This window comes from Labrus mixtus, chromosome 13 (assembly GCF_963584025.1).
Source record: "Labrus mixtus chromosome 13, fLabMix1.1, whole genome shotgun sequence".
NCBI lineage: Eukaryota > Metazoa > Chordata > Actinopteri > Labriformes > Labridae > Labrus > Labrus mixtus.
The window spans coordinates 13751146-13775528 of NC_083624.1; the positions used below are offsets into that span (position 1 = coordinate 13751146).

General features: G+C 39.9%; 1 protein-coding gene across 2 annotated transcripts in view; it reads left to right on the forward strand.

Annotated features, from left to right (window-relative positions):
* ramp1 (receptor activity modifying protein 1) overlaps nucleotides 1-23490 on the forward strand; it is a 65270-nt gene extending 41780 nt beyond the window's left edge. For both annotated transcript variants that reach the window (XM_061053810.1, XM_061053809.1), the window contains exon 3: nucleotides 22213-23490. In XM_061053810.1, coding sequence (XP_060909793.1) covers nucleotides 22213-22468 — 256 coding nt within the window. In that variant the 3' untranslated portion in view covers nucleotides 22469-23490. The remainder of the gene's footprint in view (nucleotides 1-22212) is intronic.
* Nucleotides 23491-24383: the final 893 nt, after the last annotated feature.

The window sequence follows — 24383 nt, forward strand, 5'->3', positions numbered from 1 at the left end:
CGAACAAAGCTGAGCTGCGTGACTTTTTGAGATAAAAAGTGGCATAAACCCTACAGCAATGTGAAAGACTGGCAAAGAGCATGCCAAGATACATGAAAGGTGTACTATCAAATCAGGGTTATTACAGGAAATATTGATTGCTCACTTCTACCTAAGTTAAGCATTAGCATTCAAATACTGCAATGCTATGATTTCTTAAAAAGTTGTCCTTTCTCTGCAAATATATGACTTAAACGAGAATATTTTATTCGGAAGTTTACTCAAAAACAAGCCTACAACTTTTACAACCAGAGAAAAAATATTTGTTGAAGTGGTCTCTTTATTTTTCCAGAGCTTTATTATACAAATCCAGCTTGTTTGATCAGTGTATATGTAGAAGTTTATTGTTATTTATTCAGGAAAACAGCAGTATATGTGTCAATTTCTGGCCTGTCTGTAGAATCATCCCAATATTTTGGTCAACTTCCAATAGCTGATTAGATACTGGGTGAGAGACAAAACAGAAAGACAGTGAGTGGAAAGAACAGAGAGAGATTAAAGGGATATGCAGAGACAGCGAACAAAAGCTGAATGCTATCTTTTGTTCATGTACAAATATTATCCTAGCATTTACCGTAAAAGTTGTCTGATGCCACAGACTTCCACAATTACTCTGTTTGAGTGCCAATGATTGTTGTTGTTGTGTATAATTAACTAAATATATCAATACGGGTCCCTGTTTGACAGTAAATCAACAATTATCCTTCAAACTGTTTTGTATTAAAGCAATAAAATCCCAATTAGTATTTGGGTTTAATTTAATGCTGCCTTTTGAGCAGTCTTGGAGAGGGAACCCAATTAAGCAAGTTCTTCTTTAGAATGGGGTGTTCTCATGAGCAGCACTGCCTCTGCTCTAATTAGAGTAACCAGCCGATGCTCTTGAAACCCTTTCAGAGAGTTTGGGGCTTTAGCCAAATATGTCAACAGTTGGTTTGGAACAAAACAAGCCGCAAGGTTCATTTGGGTAATGGTGCCAAGTTTGCTGAACTACGTAAGGCCTTTAATGGTCATTCACTCAGAACTTTGCACTTAGTAGCTTTAATGTGAATTATCTAATGTTACTCTTAAGTGGATAAAATCATACCCAGCAGACCGGTGTGTTTGTGTTTGGGTAAGAGCATGTGTTGCCATTATCTTACAAGAGCCTAAAAGAGTTCCACAAGGCTCTATATTTGGCCCTCAATTATTCATTTGCGCATACAATGTGGAAATTGTAACGTATGCAGATGACACTTTCTTATTCACCCAGGTTACATGTTCTTTGTTTCTCCAACTTGACTATACTCTTCAATAATGAATTTGAAATTAATTAAACTTTTCTTGGTAAACACATGATATGAAGGTTTAAACATTTAGATATGTTAAAGCCTTGACAAGATCAAAAAGCTCCAGCAACACTTTTAGTATGAAGATCAACTTTATTATCAAATTAAAATGACGCATGTTAATTAAATTGATCTTCATACTACAAGGTTTGCTGGATCTTTTTGACCTCTTCAAGCCTTTCACTCTTCTTGCACCTTGTTAGTTGGTGAAGTTGTGCCAGAATATCCCACTCTGATTTGCTAAAGCCTAACATCAATAGTTTGTTATTATTTCATGCTTGGTTTTTAATATCTATCTATTTGTCAAAACAGCATTGTACTATAAAAAATTATGATTTTACTATTACAAATTCTGAAATAAATTAGACAAACAGATTAATAACTTATCAAATTACTATATTTGGAGGTGAAACTATAAAAGAGCAGTCAGAAATATTATTATTTCTTATATGCACACAGGCGTAGTTCAGCAAGAATCACTTTTGTCAAGACATCTGTCATTTGTAGCCAATGACTGCACATTTAGAGCCCTAAAAGAAAGAAAATAGAAGTAAGGTTTATTCTGGGAGAAAAGATCCCTTGTCAACAAACAGAAACTTCACCAATACCAAAATAGTTTAAATTAAAAATTGGTTGTTGGAATGAGCTGATATTATCAGAATACAGCACAAAGTGTTCACTGGTAGAGGTTGAACAGCCTCATTGCTCACCTGTAATTATATAATAGGACTCGCAGTGTGCATCTACTCTGCTGTGATGACAAAGTGATGTCACAGCATGATTAAATATACAATACAGATAGCCTGTGATAAAAGCATCACTTCCGTGCTCTGCCTGAAGATCTTAGCAAATATCTCGGTGAGTAAAATGGTATTACAGCTTAAGATGATTGCCAGGACTAACAAATTTAGGAAGGTGGAGCCATACATACACTGCAACATAATTGCCTCTTTAGCTTCAGGGATATTAGAAACACTCAGCTAGGACATTCAGGACAGCAATTAGGTTTTTGTATTACAATAACTGTATGTCATGTTGGTCTCACACAGCAAGTTAAACAGCCTTTAAACCAATTAGGCTGTGAAAAGCTGGTAGAGGATATCATCGCTCTATATTTAGAAAAGTAACATGCTGAGGCTTTACAGCTCCATTTTTAATAAGATGTCCGTCTGGTGTATAAATTAGTAACTAAACTGCTCCTTGTCTTTTAAAAGTGTTGTTTAAATGTACTTTGAGACAGTGAACCCGGCTGCAGGGTCAGCTGCAAGAGAACGTCTATCTCTTCACTTAAAACTGTGAAGAACACAATATAAGCATGTTTCATATGTTTTCCCACATTGCCATAAATAATTCCACGTCCCACCATTTGAAATGACATATTCCTGTATTCTTAGACTCTTATTTCTGCAGCATGTTTTATCATCTGTAGGGATTTTTTTCAAACTTGCATCTGAAATATATTGCACCTTATTCTCTGCATTCTCTGTAATGTGCATTGTTTGTTTCTATCCAAAAAAAGACTCATGCTTGTAGTGAGTTGAAAGCATTTCCTCGTATTGCTTGAGATTGAAGACTTTTTGTTCTAGGTCCCTAAAAAATTCAATTATAAAGACGTCGCTTTCTGAGTGATGGAAGAACGCCGTAGTTGCTTTGCTACGTTTCCCAAAACACAGCATTTGGCCTATTGTTTGTAGACAGCAATTTAATCTGTAAACAAAGCAGTATTTTGTCTCAAACCTTCTATCAGAAAAGAGATTAAAGCAGGAAAAGAACAGAACAAGAGCAACATAAAGCATTACATTTTTAAAAAAAAGTTGAGATAAAGTAGTTGCTCCCCCTTGAATGGAAAGCTATATCAAGATGCCACAGAGGAAAACAAAAACTGTTAATTTGGTGTTTGTGTACATGTTTGTATTTCCTTTGTTGCATTCTCTGTATCCTTTGTACTTTATTGATGATGAACACCAAATTAGGGTTTAGGCACACACAAACTCTGCATGCACACAGCCAGGTCTGTGACCACTGATGGTGATATCAGACAGAACTTAATTGCAGATAAGTCATGGAAACAAGAACACTGACAGAAAAGTGGCAGCATGGCGTCCCTCAGGTCACATGGCATTACACGTATTGCGATGTGACTATTGAACATGCCCACATCACATGTTAAAATTGATACATGCTTCAGCCCTAGCCTACCCTGATAAATATTACTGTTTGTTTAGACCGACTAATTCCAGTTCAGACTTGCATGGTTGCCGATGTTTAATCCATAAATCTGAAAATCATGCACATACTTAGCTACAGTAATCCTTCAAATGTGTTCAAGTTTGATTGTTTGAATAGTTTCAATGTTAGAATTTCAAAACTTATCATGTCTTCATGCGCTCAAATACAATCTTTATTCTTTATAATAGTGAGTTTAAGTGTAACACTATAGATCACCAAAGTGCATTTTTTTAACAACTATCAGTTTTCATACTATGCTGCAAGATTCAACTGTATCTCACCGCAACACCACAACAAATGCATTTATTAATCTCAGTCCAGCTAAAGTGGAAGCTTCTTACCAGAACAAACAATTTGCATGCAATATGTGTGAGTCGAAGTCATAAGCTTCAATATCATCATACAACCAATGAATACTAATGCATCCTGACAATGTTTACTGCTTAATGTGTAAAGAAGATATGCCGTCAGGATAATTACTTCCAGCAACTCTGCTGCCCTGGAGGCTACAGAGCAACATAAAGGGAAGCAACCTGACTGCGTCTGAAAAGCTTTTAGTAAACCTCAGCAGCCTCTTTACCTTCACAGAGAATAGAAAAAAGTCATTGGAGAAAGGTAAAAAAGAAAACTTCAGTAACGTCTAAAGCACATAAAGACAGTAACATTCACAACATGCAGAACTGTAGAAGGAACGAGAGCTAGAAATACACATCAATTTCAATATTCTTTCAACTGTCACTGAAAAGAGGAAGTGAATGGGGCCTCGGAAACGCCTCTAATGGCTAATAAACCAGCTGTGTGCATGAATTTGATGGCGGCTTTGGTTGCTTGATAATTTGGAGACACTTTTGTTCCAATTGATCATCTCGTTCAGCGAGCACTCAGGTATGTACACGATTCATAGCAGATGGAAAAGAAGGACAGATGGAAGGCAGATGGAAATGCAGACGTCGAGCTTTAGACAGGAATAGTAACTTGGTTCAATTTGAATAATTTCCCCAATGTTGCTTCAGCAATGAAAGCACTCAGGGTCTGCATTTTTATCACTCATCTGACACTTGTCAACAGAAACAAAGCAACACAGTTGTGATGAGGAAGGGGTGGTGTTGGGTAACTACTTTGAAAGTAACTCAAAAACATTTGATAGTCGATGTATCTAATGTGTTGTACAACCAAAATGGTAAGGTTGACCCAAGCAGCTACCTCAAGTGTTGAAAAATTAAGCCATTGTGGAAAATGCAGCCCTGAAGATCCTGAACAAGCAGGGGACATATATAAAAGTATAAATAATAAAGTACTATCCTATCCTATCATTTAATAAAGTGGCCTTTCAAGATGAGTAGATGGAATTCTCCTCTCTCAGCCTATGTGTGGATGGATAGGGTTGTGTGTTTGATTGACAGCTGCTCAAGAAAAAGCATCAAGGCACGCTGAAACCAAACTTTGCTCATGACTGAAGCCTATACAGCATATACGGACAGAGCCTATTTGCTCGTTCAGAAAGCCATGACGATGTAAAGCAAGAAACATGGCCTTTCTTTGAGATAAGAGACGGACATTAAAGCTTATGTGGGTGGCAGTTCAAAGTCTGCATTTCTTTTTGTGTTGTCTTTCTGTTAAGGAAAAAAAAAACAGCTTTGTTCTGATGTGGACAGGCAGGAGGGGGTGTCATGAAAAGTTGAATCCCTCTGGGATTATTGTTGCCATAGAACAACGAATAAGTCTTTTATGAAGCTGATCTGTAGAAGAATCAGAAACCAACATGCATTTTCACTTCGACTTCAGTTTTGACACGTTCCAAAGCCCCTTTGATCCTGGCCGTGTTCTCTTGACCAGCCAGTTTCTTAGAGTTGTCAAGTTTTCATGCTTATATCTACAAATCTGACTCTAGCCCCCAGACCTTGTCAAGTAAAGCATGGTAAGGCTAACAATGGTTTTATGGAGGGTGCATGTTACACTTTTAGTCAGAGAAAAAAAACTGGAGCCAACATTCTTTGATAAAGAAGTCTAGCTGCTCTCAATCTGTTTCTGATAACGTTAACATCAACCAGTCAGGATAATCCTCTGTGAGGAGGGTTCATATGATGGGGTCTATTAAATATGCCTTTGCTATATTCAATCATTCTGCCGTTGTCAGCAGCTCACCACCCTATAAGCTGTGAGCTCATGCAGCAACTAGCAGGGCTGACATAATACAGGATCACAACACAGCACAACAGTTTGCCCAATAAATCCAACGAGCCATATTGTATTTCTAATTAATCCTGATTAAGGTCTAATTCATTCCCTTTGCCCTCCTCTCTGTTTTTCACATCATTCTTCATAGTCTCACGGTTTAAAAATAGCGCTGTTTCTTGGTTTTATAAGAGGTTTATCCTCGATGTGATTGTTGGGAGGATATTTTGGTCGCTCACTCATGCGTGTCTGCAAGTCGTCTGTAATAATTTAAAGACCCTTTTGTTAGTGACCTCACATCGGGCCACATCCAAACCCCAGACCAAAATAATCCAGTGAGCTCAGTTGTGTGGAAAGCTGATTGAAGTTCACTTTCTGTGGCCCTCGGTCATTAAATGGTTGATTAGTTGGTGATTCCAAAGGGATTGCTGTTGTTTTCACAGCGCTAATGACTTGATAACTTTTAGCATTGCGGGATAGCATGCAGCAGCAGTTGTTATGAATTATAGTAATATTGAAGGTCTGCGTTGATGAGGTTGTTTTGTTTTTTTAAAAAGGTCTGATTTGGCAGAGCTGGAAACCAACATTGACTCATGGAAGAATGGGAAGCAGCTAATCAAGCAAGTTTCAGTCCAATTCCATCCTGAGGAAACTTTTAGTGTCGAACACAGAATACAATGCAGCCTTTTTCCCAATTCAGTTTTATGAAACGCCTCATTGCAAATGATTGGTGGAAGGGAGAATCCTGTTTTCTTTCAATCATCAAATCCCCTGGCATAAAGTAACTGCCTTCCATGCTTCAGGGAACAAACACTCTCCTTTCCTCTCTTCTTATGTTGCAGTAGTGTAGAAACAGCGTCTACAATTCTTTAGAATCTTCCTCCTCTTCTAGGCTTACCTTATACCGATTTACCGGGGTTTGGTTTAAAACTGAGTAAATATGCTACGCTCCTTAGAGGAATGCAAAATGGAAAGTGTTTTACCTGATCTAATTGAGCCATCTCCTTGTTCTGAACCTTTACATCAATACTGCAAACATGCACGTTGACGACTCATCGATTCAGCCGAGTTTCAGCTCAAGCAGGAAATTGATTTGAGTTTTTCCCCCCATAGTGCACCACTACCTCTCATTTACTGTATATAGGTTATTTTTAGTATTGTGTTTTGGAGCAATACTTTGAAGAAGCTCACACTGGTCACTCGCTGAGTGTGGAGAAGGAATCGTCTCAGTGCAGTGTCAGGTGTGTGGGACTAATTGGCTCGGATTAGGACCAGGTGTGGAAAGGTTATATATATCCTTGGGTTATAGCCCTCTGTGCTGACTCATTATCTCACCATTAGAGATAGTGAGAGGTGCGCTCTGCGGTGTCGTGTGGCTCTGAGGAGAGTGAGTGTCTGCTTAAGCACCACTTAAACATTTTACTATGATTTGTTTACCATTTCCAGCTGCTCCAGAGAGTAGTTTGTTGGTGCTGGGTGTTTCTTCAATTCTCCTGAAACAGAGGCCTGGTGGCCATTGTTTCTCAGCTGCAGTGTGTTTCCTGCGTCTCCCTGAAAGTCTAGTTTCTAGTTAGCTGCTCAGCAACAGGGGTTTTGTTTTTCTTTATCGTAGCACTTTTAAGGAAAGGGGGCTTGTAACTTTTTTTTGTTCCGTTTACCCATTGATCTCTGGCAGTTGTATTAGTAATCCCTCTAAGATAACTTTAAGACACCCCAAGTCCGCAATTGTGTCCCACTTCACCTTATCATGAGAGGTGCATTGTCAAATACTGGATATAAGTCAGTTTTTAAAAATAGTTTTTGTCATATTTTGTTTAGAGTTTTCTCTGTTTTATGGGGGTTTCAATAAGTGTTGGAGGTAAAGGTGGGACAATAGGTGTGTGTTGTCTTGTGGTCAATACTGTATGATGGGAATGAAGTCAAAGACTCCCGAGTATCACTGTCCACATCAACTGCTATTTTTGCAGTTGGAAACATTGCAAGTTTGCAATAGAAGTGAGGCAGAGATTAGAAACAGACTTTAAATAGCCTGTTGTTCAGCTGTTAACTTGAATGTGCTCAAATTGGCATAAAAACAGATTTAGTCAGCACCAGGACTTGAACCAGCGACCCTCCAGTCCCAACCCGAGTCCCTTCAGACTGAGCTCCTGCCACCTCAATTTAAACACAAACATAACAAAATGTAATAGCTTTAAATGACACATGGAAAATAAACTTTAAGAAATACAGATAATGTCTGTTATTGCTGTACCAAACAAAAGCACTGTTTACATTCGCTATCAAAAACTTTTTTTGTATTTTATATTTCAATAAATTGCATTTCTGAATATTGTACATTTAACTACCACCTGTGGATCCATTTAATAGCATGACAAAATTAGAACCACAGCTTATTTTACTATGGCAAAAAGATATATATATATATATATATATATATTAGTATGAACCTTTTAAGCCAACTTGTTATTTCAACTTTCTGCTGCAGAGCTTAAAAATAAGTAACTTCAGCCTTTTTCACTGGGTAGGGGTCCTTGTTAATTTAAAGATCATTTCTGTTATCTTCAGTCCCTGTGCTTTTTCAGGGAAGGTCAGCATGTTGCTTAATGGTGTGAAACATCAGGCTGCATCATCTGACTTGGTTTGTGTCAGTTTCCAGCAGGGACATTTCAGTACAGACAGAACAAACATTTACATTACACACGTACAGTATAGAGCTGTATACACAGAATCACAGATGCAAATTTGTACTCTGGTTTACATAAGGCTCTAACACAAACCCACACCGTGCCATTATTCACACAAGCATTTGCATGTCAAAACTAAGAAACAATGTTTGCACACACTGTCTGAGCTCCATCTGTTCACAATGCTGTGTTTCTGATTTGAAACAGAAACGCCGAGAGAGAAGAAAAGGGAAAACAAATATGAACAGAGGATAATAAAAAGTGTATTTGTGTGTACTTCGGGGGGCAACAACAACAAAAGTGTGGCTCAGTTTGAAAAAAAAACATCTTAAATATTTTTCCTCTTAGAAAGGAAAAAATTCAAAAACATGTGAACATTCTCAGATGTTCAATCTCTCCCTGAGGGAAATAGATGTGGGAGGTTAGGGGAAGAAATAAAAAAAATATTTATTTTCTGATGTGCTCTGTAGCGACTGTCGGTCTGTTTTTTTTTATTTTGGGGGATTTCTTCGTTTTATAAAGACAGGAATCTCTCCCGCTCAGCTCTGATTGGATCTCCCACAATTTCCCAACAGTGTAGGCAAATAATGAAGCACAAAACAATTCAATAAGATTCAGCTTTAATGTGATCCAACATAATGAGTATAGAGTAAAAAATAAACTGTGACACCTGGAGAGGTTTACATAGGCATGACGATAGACTTTCATCTTTGATAGAAATATCTCTGTAGGGGTCAAGTCAACTTCTATAGTGCATCCATTCACATTAAAGGTATGAAACATCTTAAGAAAATGTCTTTTTTCAAAGGTGCTAAGAGGACGTGGTGATTCTAGAGTCTTGGTTGGTGCCCTCGGCAAAAATTCCCAGGGGGCTCCTCCAACCAGCGTTCATCACCATTCTTTCGTCAATGATCTGACACCAACACAAGCAGCACCCCTGCAAAGAGGAGTAGTCACATCGCATATGACAAATACAGACTGTGAAGGCTTACTCTGTGCTGCATATTAATGTGATGGTCTGATTAGCTTCTTAGCTTTTGCTGCATTTTTATGATTCGCCCATTGGAGCGCTCTCTCATTCTCTCTGCAGTGATGAAGGACAATTTAATGACATTATCAGTGTTGATCAAATCATTGTCCCACTCAGGGAAGCTATTTAAAGAGGCGTAACAATTAATTTCCTTGCAAGAGATAACCAACAGACTTTCCAAACCAAGGATTTTCTTTGGCATAAAAAGACGAACATTTAACAATTTGAATCAACTATGAGATGCAAACCGTCACTTCGATTTGAAATTTGTAGAATCTTGTTTTCAGATGTTATTCAGCACTTGTCAGCTGCTCTCGGTCTCACAAAAACATGCTGGTTAAACAGGGAGATAAGATATTGGAAGCTTGTTGTTGACAAGCAGCCCTGCAGAAGAAGGGAGGAGCTGATAGATGAAGGGGTGTGTCCAAAGAGGGCATGGTTTATCTGGAAATCACATATTGTGGCTGTAGTGTGCAATAAACTACCTTTTTTTTGGTTTTGTTGAAATTCTAGAAAAAAAAAACTTTTTTTTGGCATTGCTTTACCATAGTTACAGCAGCAGGAAAGAAATATGTGAGACATTTGTGCACTATTGAAGTCTATTAACCATAGATTTTAGTATAGGACAAAGCCTGAGTGACATCACCCATCTGTTACTGCAGGGGGGCTTTAGAGTCCCATCCATGCTGTTGCCATGCTGGCATATTAACTTTCAGTCAAGCGTATGACAGGCTGAGAGCAGAAGCTGCGGCGGGTTTTAAATCTCTTGACAAACCGCTACATGTAGACCTGACAATCAGGTCAGCTACACGCCTCATTGAGAGAAACGCTAATCCTTCGTGAACTCAAAATGGATGAGTTCATCTCCTTCCAGTGTGTGTCCATAGAGGCTAATCAGACCAAATTAGTTCTTTGATCCAGGCTTTTTGGTTAAATCTTTGATTTTGGATTACATAGTACTGGTAACTGTTCCCCCTTCTATAAATACAAAATATTGTATTTAAGTGTTATATTTTGAGTCAGAGCTTAAGATGAGCCACAACTTTCTTTCAGATGCATCACATTACTGTTACAGTGACTCAGGGGCTGTTTTAAACTGAAAACAGCTGTTGTAAAAAAAACAAAAAACAAGGTTCTACATTGGTGGAGCTTATTTTAGGTCCAAACATACTAGACTTATTCAAATGAAGCTGCATTTTTCACCCTGGGTTAACGGCCTTACAGCACGACCCCAGAGATGTTTGCCACTCAGATGCTGATCTCACAGAGAGGTTTAACACGGCTAAATATAAACTGCTCTTAAATATAGTATGACTCAGAGGTTGTCAGGAGGTCAATAGCAAACAGAACATCAACACTAGATTTTAAGTGGGTTCCCAAATGACAACGGGTTGTTTTTAGACTTCCAGAATAATATGACTTATGAAAGGCAGCAGAGGAAGGAAGGTGACGATACATGATATTAGTCCATTTTAAGAACATTACTTCAACAATGTGAAGGGTTTCAGTCGGCTATATCGCTGCTCCCCTTCAGCTTAAGATTCAATGAGACTGATTGTACTGGTTCAGACGACGGTTAGCGTCTCAGCGCTTTCTCTTCATTTCCTATGAAGAGGCGAGGAGGCAGTCGCGCAGTGCATATTGAGATTGCTGCAGCAATTTTGAGAGGGTCTCCGGTGCACTCGCTGGACAAGAATAGACCAGAGCTCTAATCTATGCAAATGAGTCCGGGGACCGCCTGGACTAATCAGGGGCATTCATTGATGCTGCACCACCTATTGCGTAACCTTCAGCGAAGAAAGAGGTAAAACACAACGTGGCAGGAGAGGTCCAGGAGAAAATCGGGAAGAAGCCCACTTTTCAGTGGGTGTACGCACTTCAAGCGGCGAGTTGAGTGCTCGGGCGCGATCCCCAGTGTCCTCGCCTGAAGGGGTGGAGCCCTGCAGTGAGGCTACGTCTCAGTTCCCTTAATTGCATCCATGCAACCCTCACTTGCCACCGCCACTTGCGACTTAGTCCCTCCCACCAGAGATGCATGAAACGAAGCGAAGGAGGAAAGGAACAAGGAAATATGTTTTAAGGGACATGAGACGTCCTTTCCGACGACACGTGCTGTAACGCGACGTCCGTTTGTAATGGTGACATCAGCTGATCATCGCTCAGCTGTCGGTCTGCTTTAACAGCTGTTTGTGTCTGCACACATGTGCACTGTATTAATTCTAATAAAATACACACAGTAGACCCTAACAGTGCTTAGTCTCTGTTAGGGACTCCTTTTAACATGACGGGTCTAGTTTGACCGAGAAGCGAACTATTTAAAAGAACTGAGAAGCAGGGTAAGAAGTTTAGACACTGTATATCCAACATGTTTAAACGTCTTTAACTGCATGGATGTACAAAAAGTAACACATCCAATGAAAGATACGTAACTGTGTCTAAAGTAACAAGTAACCCCATCTGTCCACCTCGCACCACCTGACTCCGTGGGTTTCCTTCAGTGGAAAGAAGGAACAGTCTGAGTCATTTCTGTCACTTAAGCTTGCTCTGTGTTGGTTTAATTCATTCATTATACAGATTGTATTTATTTATTCACACTGTTCTCCTGAGTCAACACATTAAACTATTTAAAAACAGCATGCTCTGCCTGATTCTGTCAGTCATCCTTTGCATAGGGGGTAGTTTAAAAAGAAACAACACAAAAACAGTTAATTAAGCTGCAACTCTCTGACTCGCCATCTGTCATGCATATCTCTGAGGCCTCCTCTGTGTCATATTCACTGCTTTTCAATCTGTCCACACATAATGGGGGAGTTTGAGTTACGTTTCTGGTATCACACGTAAAAACACTAAGTTTCAACCTTAAATACAACATTTACATGCTTGAGATTCCAGCCAGAAATCCTCTCTGAAGTTTGACTTTGTATATGCTGAAGGATGATATAAACATCATTTCACACAACCAGCTTACTTCATCTCCCACACACTTTAAAAAAAAAAAAAAAAAACACTTGATGTGAGAGTGGGCACACAGTCACGCACACACTTGACCAAACATGCTTTTGCTGTTGTGTTTAATCTGTCAGCTCGCATGGCGACATGATAAAACTGAACCACAAATCAATCAGAGGCATTTACAAACAGAACTAAAGCATACTGCTTTCTTGGCTCACTATTAAAACATCCTCCACCCAAACACATCAGTGCTGGACTCTTGTTTGATGTACAGACATATCTACCAAATAATACACTTTCAATGTTATTATTTGGATTGACAGATGGAGAAAGAGAGTGAATACTCCTTCTCTGTCATGGGGAAAACAAAATATGACCTGTTTTCTTTCTGATCCTTCTTCCCTATGTTGGGCCTTCACACAGAATTGCCTACCATGTGTATATAAGTGAGGCAGGAATGAACTACATCACTGTTTAGACAAGTGAATCATGCATGAAGCTATCCCGTGTCTGTTGAAAGGAGATGAGTCATTTATGTAAACCTCTTCTTCTTCTCAGACTCGAGATTTAAACTGAATTTTTTTTTTTTTTTTTTTTTTTTTTTTTCCAGAATTGACAATTTATGCAGTGGTACTTGACAGCAGACTACAGTAGATAAAGAATGATGTATTTTAAGATTAATTTGTGCAAACATAAGCATCCAGTGGGAAAATACTTGAGAGTGTCTGGTTCTCTGAGTTACCTCTGGTTGAGCCCAGCGATGAAATGTTGTCAGATATTTTCTTCCCCATGAGTCAAGTTTTCTGCGTGCTTCTTGCTTATCGTTGTCCAAATGATTCTTTCATTTCTAGTTTTATTGCTTAAAATGTATAATATGGGGCACGGGAACCTGGCGGTAAGTGCATGAGCCACGCATGTATAGTCCTCCAAGTTGGCGACCCGGGTTCAAATCTGACCTGTGGCTCCTTTCCTGCATGTCATTCCCTAATCTCTCTAACCTTTCCAACTCCATCCAATGTTCTGTCTCTACAACAACAACAAAAAACACAAATTATAATGAGAGTGTTAAACTAATATCTGCAATATGCACATCGTAAATATTATTGCAGCCAGCTTTAACCCCAAGCGGGTGGCCCGGGTTTGATCCCACCTGTGGCTCCTTTCCCACATGTCACTTCCCACTCCCTCTCTCCCAAATCTCTGACTCCATCCTCTGTCCTATCTCTCAATAAAAGGCATAAAAATCCCAAAATAAACCTTAAAAAATGGGGCCTTTATTACTGAGCTCATTAAACCAGTGTTATATTTAAAGCCTTTGAAAGAGTGACTTTAAAAGAGGCTCTGTGTCGGCTCAATGTCTCAGGACTAAAACTTCTGACACTTCTAATCCTCAAGTTGTACTCCTTAAATATGCAATTAAAGCAGACTATCTATGGTAATTCTGCTGGTCATGGCACTTTATGGTGAAAGGGAGATCAGCTCAAGAAGCCGGCATGAGCGACAGAAATGGAAATTACATTTTACACACTGCTCCTGACTGCCTCATTTAGGTGTCCCTGTCTTGCCCCTGCTTGCCAAGTCTGTATTTCTTTCTTCATAAGGGCCATTTATGCATAATGCATGCAAGTTCCTGCTGTCTGAAAAAAAAAAACCCACACACGTTGTTTTCTCACATAGAGACAGTGGATGTCTTTATCACACAGGCCAAGGGAAATAGAGCTGAAACAAACGTAGGTTTGAGTTATAGCAGCAGTACAATTTGCTTCTTTAACAATATTTCTGAGTAGAGTGGGTAAAGCGTTGCTGCTTTCTGAATCTAATACCTTTTTAAAGATCCCATATTATACTAATTTTCACCTTTTAATATTGTGAGTCTGTGACACCTATAAAGTATGTTTGCATGATTTGCAGCTCAAAAAATCTCCTTATTTATCTTAAGGCCCCGTTTCAGCCCCTGCCTGAAACTATTTGTTTTCGGCTGCAGTCTCTTTAAGGCCCTCGCTCCCAACGTGCCAAGCCGTTGAACGCACACTGGAGACTTGGATTACTCCAACATATATTTACCTCAAAGCTCGTCTTTTGTAAACCGATAGCTAGCTATTGGCAATAAGTGAAAACGATTACACAAATTAAAACAAATAAACAATGCAGTGTATATGTAAGTGAGGAAGTCAGGGAAATAAGGTAAAAGAAGAAGAGACAAAAGGTGACATTGTCTTTACTTTTGCAGCTCTAACTTAGCTCACCAGAGGGAAGGCTATACCAACAATGTGTGCCTCTACTGTACAAAGCCAAAATAATTAGCATGACATTTATATTGATTAAGCTATCCCCATTAGTACAGTGTTAGGCTAGCTTTCAAATTTTTTCTGGTGCAAGCATAATATAATACTTTCAAAACATAAAGTTATGCTGTTTTTTTTATAGCAGTGCACACTATCTCCTGGAAGCTTCACACTGTCAGGTTCCATTTGATGTTAACTCGAGGTACATGAGGTGAGCTAGTACCTTTTTATCTATCTACCTTGTGTACACGTCCTTTGTCTGGACTGAATGACTCATAAGCATCACCAGTGTCCTCGGTGCTCATTACACCGACAGTGGGACCTGAATTCTTTTTCTCTCACCATGACTAATTTGTAGAACTTCAAGGAAAAAGCAGGGAGGCACACACCCAGACAAAGGGAACCTGCCACCCGCAGAAACCCCATGGCTCTGCAGTGCTGGTCCCAAGCAGCCCTGAGCTGTTTGCATCTACAAAACTTTCAAAGAGCCACTGCCGTGATGCTGCATCAAAAGCTGTTAAAATATTAAACCAAACTGTTCAGATAAGGGACAACTAGTAGAGCAGAAACTTCACTGGAGACAATGTTTGAATACTAAAGCTGCCCTAATTTATGCTTTTGTAATTACACAAGGTCAGATGATTACATGTGATGGGAAACCAGTCATTTGAAGTGAGACGCCCATAGAGAATTACCACTCTACAGATCCCCTCAGGTCAACAGAGCATTAAAGAACAGTTTTTGGTTTTACGGTTTGCAACTTTTACTTTTTTTTCACCCAACCTCACTACTCTCATTAACCTCATTTCTAGCAACAGCAGGCAAGCTCTGATAAATCCATTGTTTGCCACCGGCCCAGCACTGAACGGCAGGTAATCAAAATCTGTGAAAAAGCTGGTAAACAGAGTTGAGAATTTAACTACTAAAACATTGCCTTCAGGAATTGTTGAGACCAAAATATATGTAAACATGGTGTATTGGTGTCAGTTTGCACTCAACCAGGCTTAGGTGGCGCTGGTAATGGCGACAAGCAGGAGCAGTGCGTTTGATCTGTTTGGTTTTTAACCCTGTTTTAGTGTTCTACTAACTTACCTTTTTTAATGTACTTACCGTGATTGTTGAGGCAACAGTGACTCACCTCGGACTGGTGTCCCTTTTCCTTATCCTGACGCTTTTCTGTCAATTTCTGAGAGGACTCTTTGAGTATCCTGAGTCACTTCATTACAGCCGGGAATTCCTCTTGCTACTTCGGGACTCCGATACACGAGTATTGGACACCACTGCATTCCCCTCGGAAATCATTCGGCATGGTTGTTCCGTGGGGAGTAGGAGTTGGAACCCCAAACCAACAGCGGTGAGGAAAAGGGGCAAGACGTGGCGGAGTGTGCCAGAGACTTAGAAGGCAAGGCCTGAGTAGGACACCCCTTCCCTCCTATTATTTTTGCAAACGCACAATCCCTCCGCAACAAGATTGACATTTTACAGGCAAATGTCAACTTTTTATCGGAGTATAAGAAAGCCTGTGTTATTGCCCTGACCGAGACGTGGCTCAAGCAGCGTGATCTTCAATCCGATCTGGAATTAAATGGCTTTGGTGAACCGCTGCGACTTGACAGAGACCTGACTGTGACTGGGAAATCACTTGGAGGTGGGCTCTTTTTATATGTTACTAAAAACTGGTTTGGGGCGCTGGTGGCACAATGGTTAGTGCGCGCGCCCCATGTATTGAGGCTCTTGTCTCAAGCGGCCGGCCCGGGTTCGCATCCCACCTGTGGCCTCTTTCCCGCATGTCGTTCCCCACTCTCTCGCCCTGATTTCCAACTCTATCCACTGTCCTATCTCTCCATTAAAGGCACAAAAACCCAAAAATAAATCTCGTTTAACACAGCTGTGATAAGGGAATCACTGTGCACCCCTGATATTGAACTTTTAACTGTCTCATTACGTCCGTTCTAATTGCCAAGGGAGTTTCCACAGGTGTTTGTTACTCTTGTGTATATCCACCCAAAGGCAAATGCTGATATCGCAACTCGGACCATTGCAGCAACTGTACACAGGCTACAGAGCATCGCACCAGATACACCTAGCTTTGTTATGGGCGATTTCAATCATTGTAAGCCTGGAAAGTCGCTTACTAATTTTCATCAATATGTTACTTGTCCTACCAGGAAGACGAAATATCTGGACCTTTGTTATGGTTCCATTAAGGGACCTTATAAATCTTTTTGTATAGCTCCTATGGGAATGTCCGACCATGGCTGTATCCGAATTGCAAAGTACCTACTCAATCTGTCAGTAGGCAGTAGACAGTACCTACTATCCGTGCTGTATACTGTTTAGTATCTACTACTCAGTAGGAGTGCACAGTAGGCAGATATTTGTTCCTACTTCGTCTGATTCATTCAGTAAGCAAGTGACTTCATTTACGTTACCCGAACCGGCCGCATCCACCTGTTTTTTGTTTTGTTTTTTGTTTAGCTTTATTCAAGAAGAGTAATGCGCAAATTCAGTCAGGTAAAAAAAAAAATAATATCACAATGTAAATCAAGTAAAAGGCAGATTAAATAACTAAATAACATACAGTACATAAAGAAAAGTATAAATGAAAGACAGTAATATACAGAATATAAAGTAAAATAAACCAATAAAGACACATTTAAATAGTGAAATCATTATTTAAATAGAGGGAGAAAGGTTTTATAATAATGCAGACATTTGTCATATTTTCTGTTAATTAAAAGTAGCGATTTCAGTCGGGACTTTAACTCTAGATTAAAAATTGATTCAATTAATCCACACTCGTTTGTTTTGATTTGGAGGCGCACGTGATGTGACGATTTACGTTTAATCTCGCACAGCATTGTGGGTGGTAAAATACAATTCATTTCCTGAAAGCACGCATCCGATCCATACTGCATGAAACCCGGAAGTTAGTATCCATACTGAAATGTTCAGTATACTGAGGTGGACCCAAAAAATGCATACTGAATGACCATGAAAGTTCAGTATACTGAAACTCCCTACTGAAAAGTACGTACTGCCTACTGAACTGTGGCTATTCAGAAAGGGCCCATGATGTTGTTTATTTGGTTCCCACTTACAAACCTGTCCTGCAGGAAACAAAACCGGAGCATCATTTAGTTCCGGTCCGGTCAGCGGAGTCTATAGAGCGTCTCCAGGACTGTTTCATGTGCACGGACTGGGATGTGTTTACAAACTCTTGCTCCGACTTGGATGAAGTGACTGAGACGGTCACTGCATATATAAACTTTTGCGAGGATTCAATAATTCCGAGGAAATTAATTTATGTATTCCCTAACAACAAACCATGGGTGTCCAAATCTCTTAAAAACATCATCAACCTGAGGAACATCTGTTTTAATCAGGGTGATGTCATTCGTAGCCGGGAGTTAAGAGGGAAATCAAAATTGCTAAATTAAAGTTTAAAGACAAAGTGCAGTTTCTGCTAAGGACTGGAAACTCACGCCCTGCTTGGGAGGGAGTCAAATCCATTATGGGCCTCCAATCAAAAAGGTGCCCAATTTCCCTTGCCGGAAACTCAGATTCCAAGCTTGCTAATGACTGGAACATATTTTTTAATCATTTTAACTCACATGATTTTAATGAAGAACTGTCTGTGTACAAAAATGCTTCTCCACAACAATTGGAAATACATATTGATAAAGACTGTTTTTAAACTCTTCACAGGAGTGAAAGAAAGGAAAAGTCCCGGCCCAGATAATATCAGTGGGCGACTTCTTAAGAACTGTGCAGAGCCATTGGCTGACATTTTTTCCTTTATTTTTATGAAATCCTTGCAACTACAGAGAGTTCCTTGCCTTTGGAAAGACTCTGTAATTGTACCTGTACCCAAGAAAAAAACACAAAAATCTTTGAATGACTTTCGGCCAGTAGCCCTCACTTCTCTTGTTATGAAGGCTTTTGAGAAGATTGTTAAGAATGTCATTTTGGGTACAACTCAGGAAAAACTGGACCCGCTTCAATTCGCTTATAGGGCAGGTAGGGTTTGAGGATGCTGTAGTCACCTTACTTCACATGGTCCAGAGTCACCTGGATGGTGCTAAGAATTCTGCACGGTTGTTTTTTGTTGACTTTTCTTCCGCTTTTAATTGTATCCAACCTCACATTTTAGCAGATCGACTTTCCAGCATCATTAACGTTGACTCTGGTTTAATATGTTGGCTGATTGACTTTTTAACTGATAGATCTCAGAAGGTCAGAGTAAATGGTGTTTTATCGGATGTTTTTTTTATCTTCAACTGGCTCTCCCCAGGGCTGTGTCCTTTCACCACTATTATTTGTATTATATAAAAATGACTGTCAATGTCATTACGATGGCATACAAGTAATCAAGTTTGCAGGAGTCTGACCATGGTCCAGTAGTGGCAGACTTCGCTGAGTGGTGCAAATGCTCCTTTTTAGAAATAAATGTCTCTAAAACCAAGGAGCTGATCTTTGATTTTAGGAGGAAGCCTTCACCTGTTACCCCCACCTCAATTAATGGGCAGGCTCTTGAGGTGGTGAATCAACTAAAATACCTGGCGACAATCATTGACGACAACCTCACATTTGAAGCGAACACAGATGCTGTTTGTGCAAAGGCATATCAGCGTATGTACTTTTATCGAAAACTGAGGAATTTTAATGTCGATCGTGTTTTTATGAGAATGTTTTATTCCTGTTTTATTGAGTCTGTTTTAACCTTCTCTTTTGTTTGTTGGTTTGGGTCTGTCAATCTGAAAAATAGGAAGAGGTTGGAGCAAATCCTGACACTGTGCAGTAAAATAGCGTGTGTATTTCAGATTCACTGCTGGCTGTAAAGCAAATTGCCCCTCGGGGATAATAAAGTTTACCTTGACCTTGATTGTTTTTCTTTTCATTGACTGTATAAAACTAGGACATAGTATAAGTGCTGTCACCAATGGGTCTCTCTGCAGAGGCATTATGAAGCTAAACAATGGTGTCTGCCATATTTTAAACACTACCACAGCCTAACTTTCGATCAATCTAGAAACAGGCAAAGAGGCCTTTAACTTCAGATTGGCAAACAGCTACAACATTCCCACCTGTCAGTCAATGAAGCTTCACCCTGAATAATACTCTTTAATGAGCTATTAAGACCAAAAATGGCTGTTTTAACATGGATTTACAGCATATGGGATTCCTTGGGTTTTTAAGCCAGCCTCAAACGGACGTTCGAGGAATTCCATTTTCTTGTACTTATGTATTGGGCATCAGCTTCATTTTTCAGCACCTGAAGGTTACCTCTTTTTTTTCTTCTTTTTTTTTAGGTTACCTGAACCCCCTCAGTTGGCACAATCTGTAGGTCATTCAGTTTTTTTAATTCTTCCCTACATAGTCGTGCTGATAATTTGCATATTATCAGGCAGTATGAGCATTTTGTGTTGCTGCTGTCAACACAAAAGCCTTAAAGCTGAAATCTCTAAAGACCATAAACCATATCATAAAAAAGCTTTATGAACTGGAAAACAGTAGGGGTGCAGCCTGACAGCAATGGACTGGGTTAATTGAATGTCACGACTGGGAAGTGTTTGTGGTCTCGCTATGTGTTAATTGCTGCCTGGACCCTATAGGTGTTGTGATGTATCTGACCTTAATTTGCAGTTGCAGTGTCCTCTGTGTGCCTAGTCATAATCATGGGTCATTACCTCTATTATGGCCGTGTGAGCCTCAATGATTGACTCACCATAGAGAAGCAACACACACACACAGACACACGGTCTGTACATCAAACCTCAGCACAACTTTTCTCTAAGCCTCATTTCTTGAGGGTCTCTAATGGTTACCACATGAACAATGTGATAAAAAGTCATCCCATATTCCAGCTGTTTTATAGTCGGCCACTATCAAACTAGTATGTTCCAAAACAATGTTGAAGTCATTTGTTGTTATTTTATAGTGTGCTGCAAAACAGATTTGAAAATTCTAATATTGGTATACAAACAGAAAACCAAATACTATCAAATAAGTGCATATGAGCCAGGGATGTTCTCAGCTGTGTTAAATAAGAAATGGAATTTGATGAATAAAAAAAATAACAAAATGCTTTAGCAAATCAAAGTGATATGACAATTGCTGTGGAAAACGAGCAAACTGCTTACTGCGGCATTCCACAAGCAAAACACGTGTTGCATTTCAGCCAATATTGAGCACTTTTCAAAGTATCTTCCTTGCATTATTGCCAAATTTAAACAGAAAATTGTGTTTAAACTATAAGGGTGTGCATGTTTGGTTGACTTAACGGTTAAAGGCATCCCCCTGGCTAGTTAAGCTAATTATTAATATTTTTAGATGATGGACCTCCATGCTGGTCAAACTGCAATGCAGCCACCTGTTATTAGCTGGGACTGTAGCCATAGACTGGCTTTAGCTCCAGTTAATGTGCCTGCTCTCCCCCGCTCTACTACCAGGATGTAAACGGGAAGTGTCTTGCAGGAGCAGCACAGTTTGGCATTGATGGTCTAGAGAATACAGATAAAAATGCTGTGTCAGGTTAAACTGCAGCAATGTGTAACTACATTTCGAACAGGAATGTGGACGTTAACATGCAAGGAGGACCGAAGGCTGACAGTATTAGCATTGCTTATGTTAGCCACACTCTGCAAGCGTATTTACATTGTCTAACAGCAGACATTTCAGATAAACCGTACTCAATTTTGACTGTTCTGAGTTTTTTTATTTTCTTTTTACGCTTACCTTGTATCATCAACTTTCATCAACTTTTATTTGTATAGCGTCAACTCATAACAAGTGTTATCTCGAGACACTTTACAAGAAGCAGGTAAAATACCTTACTCATTGTCTGTTAACATTACAAAAGAGCAGGTAAAAGACCTTACTCATTGTTATGTTACAAAAAGCAGGTAAAGGACCTTACTTATTGCTATGTTACAAAGATCCGGCCTATCCATCATGAGCACTTTAGCAAAGCAGCAAAAGTTACAGTGGTAAGAAAAAACTGCCTTATTAAAAGGCAGAAATCTTCGGCCGGATTCCCGGCTCATGACGAAACAGTCTTCACAGGCCTAGACTGCGCCGGGCTTGGAAAGGGATAGGGGGAGAGATGGGATAAGATGCAGGAAGAGGGATAGAGAGCAAGGGGGTGGGGGGAGGTAGACCGTCCATCAGCAATCCGGTGGGGAGGGGAGGGGGTGTGGGGGGTTGTTCTGGCAGGCCGCCAACCCACGATCCGGTGGGGAGGGGGTAGTGGTGGGGTGGGGGTTGTTCTGGCAAGCCGTCAACCGATGATCTTGAGGAGCCTAGGGGAGCTCAAGAGCTCCCCTAGGAGCTCAAGAGCTCCCCTAGGAGCTACCTTGTAGCAGCATACAGTATATGCCATTGGATAAATAAGGGCTTGGCACAACTGTAACTAAGGAAACAGTCAGATACAGTAATTATTGTATTCACTGTTTAACTTCCCTCTCTTTGCTTTTTGTGTCTCCAACATGCAGACTCTACGGCGAGCTGACTAACTGCACGTTCCTGGTAGCGGAGAAGATGGCGTGCTACTGGCCCAACAGGCTCGTGGACGAGTTCTTTATTCGAGTCCACAAGCAGTACTTCCACGACTGCTCGATGTCTGGACGGCTTCTTAGAGACCCACCCAATAGAATTCTGGGACCGTTCATTGTTGTGCCCATCCTGGTCACACTCCTAATGACAGCGCTGGTGGTGTGGAGGAGCAAACGCAGCGAGGGGATCGTTTAGGAGGAGGGGGAAGGATAAAAAGACTACAGATTCACACCTGGAATGAGATCAACTTAAAACCAGACTCTAATACAGTGATTCTTGAGTGCACGGACAGTAATACGCAGCTCTTTTCTATCGATATACCAACAGTCATAGGTTCAATAATTCTTTGGTATACAGAGCATACATGAGCTGAACTTTGTACCCAAATATGTTTTGGACCAGGATAATGGCTAGTGGAACTGATTGTAAATACAAAACAATAACTTTGAGGAAAAACTGCTTCAAAGAATTTCCATTGTGGTGACCATGCCACCACTTACAAGAACTGCACAACTATTTTTGGAGACCAGGGAAATTACTGTTACCTACTACAGTCAACAGCAACACAGGAATGAAATGGTGTTCTGGACTGTCCCAAAAAAAGAACTATTTTACACCATGGCTCAGATTCAACAAGACAATTACTGCAACCTCTGTTAGGGAAGCCAAGTATCAAAGAGTAAATGTGTATATACAGACCATAGACTGTATATAAGTGTGGACAACACGTCTCTGTCTCCTTCACAAAGTGAAGCCAAAATTCACTCACAAAGCGCACTTACACATTGTGGTGTTGATATCATTCAGGCCCAAGACTTGGGAAGAAGGAATCTGGTTGGTGAAGCTGCAGAATTGACATCCTGCCATATCTGCAAACCAAAGCACACATTCAACACACTGACATAACATCAAAGATCCCTCGGGTCAGAACAGTCCACAAATTGTTTTGAGTGTCAATTTTGAAGCAGACACTCGCAAATATGGAAGTTTCGCTGACTCTTGTTTTAGTCTTCAGTATATTTCCTCTTGCCTTTTCTCATCTCCTCTGCATATCTGTTAAATAGCGGTGCAGGAGCCTGATTTGTCAACAGAGCTGTCAATCATGTCATGCTATTTGATACTCCTTTTCTCATCAAATTACTAAACCTCTCAGAAAAGTGAACACTTGAACATAAATCAGCATGATTAGAACTTTATAATGACAAACATTTATTTGAAATGTTGAATTTGATGATATGGAGGAGGCGGGTTTTATGACTTATATTGCAGCCAGTCAGTAGTTGGAGGTTTATCTGTTGGCTTCACTTCTCGTGAGCTCTTTTCTGTCCATTCTTTATACAGTCTATGGTACACACTGTGTACACACAATATGTACAATGTGGATTGAATCTGTCAGGTTGTCTTTGTAACGCTGTCAAGGCAACAAAGCATCGTCCACTGAAGTAATCGCTCCATGGATGCAAAACATTACTATTTCTAACAAAGTTATTATATTGTTATGTATTATATTTAAATATATTCTCTGAGTCAGGCATACGGCGTCTTCTTCTAGAGCAAGTAGAATGTGAATTTGTTACATTTTCTTTCCTCAGCTTGTATCAACCAACCTGGTCTCATGTATCTGCAAGTCAGTCATCTTCCAAATGGGATACCGAGAGATGATTCCATGGCACAATGCACACTGAACCAGCAGGAAAAATGTAGGAGATAATGATGCTACAGATGAAAGATGTACAGTAGGTACAGGTGAAAGACGGCAGTACACAGAGAGGAGGGTGTCTTTGCAGGGGCTTGGGTGCCAATTTGGACGGGCTGTGTGTGGTATGTGTTTTTTGGCGTCTGTCCTCTATCACCAAGGAGACTGATATGAAGAAATGCCAGTGGACACACTGGTGGACGTGGTTCAAAGTGAGAACATTGAAGACTTTTATGTACAGTAGGAGGTTTGATGACGACAGAGAATTTATTAACCAAAATTTCTTACATTCTTTATGATTTTTCTCAAACAAAGATCTCTGTTATCCATGTTTTTTTTTCACCATATTTAAAGATATTATCCCAGCAGTTACCACATTTAGTAAATCCAATTGAGGGGGTTATTCAAAAAAAG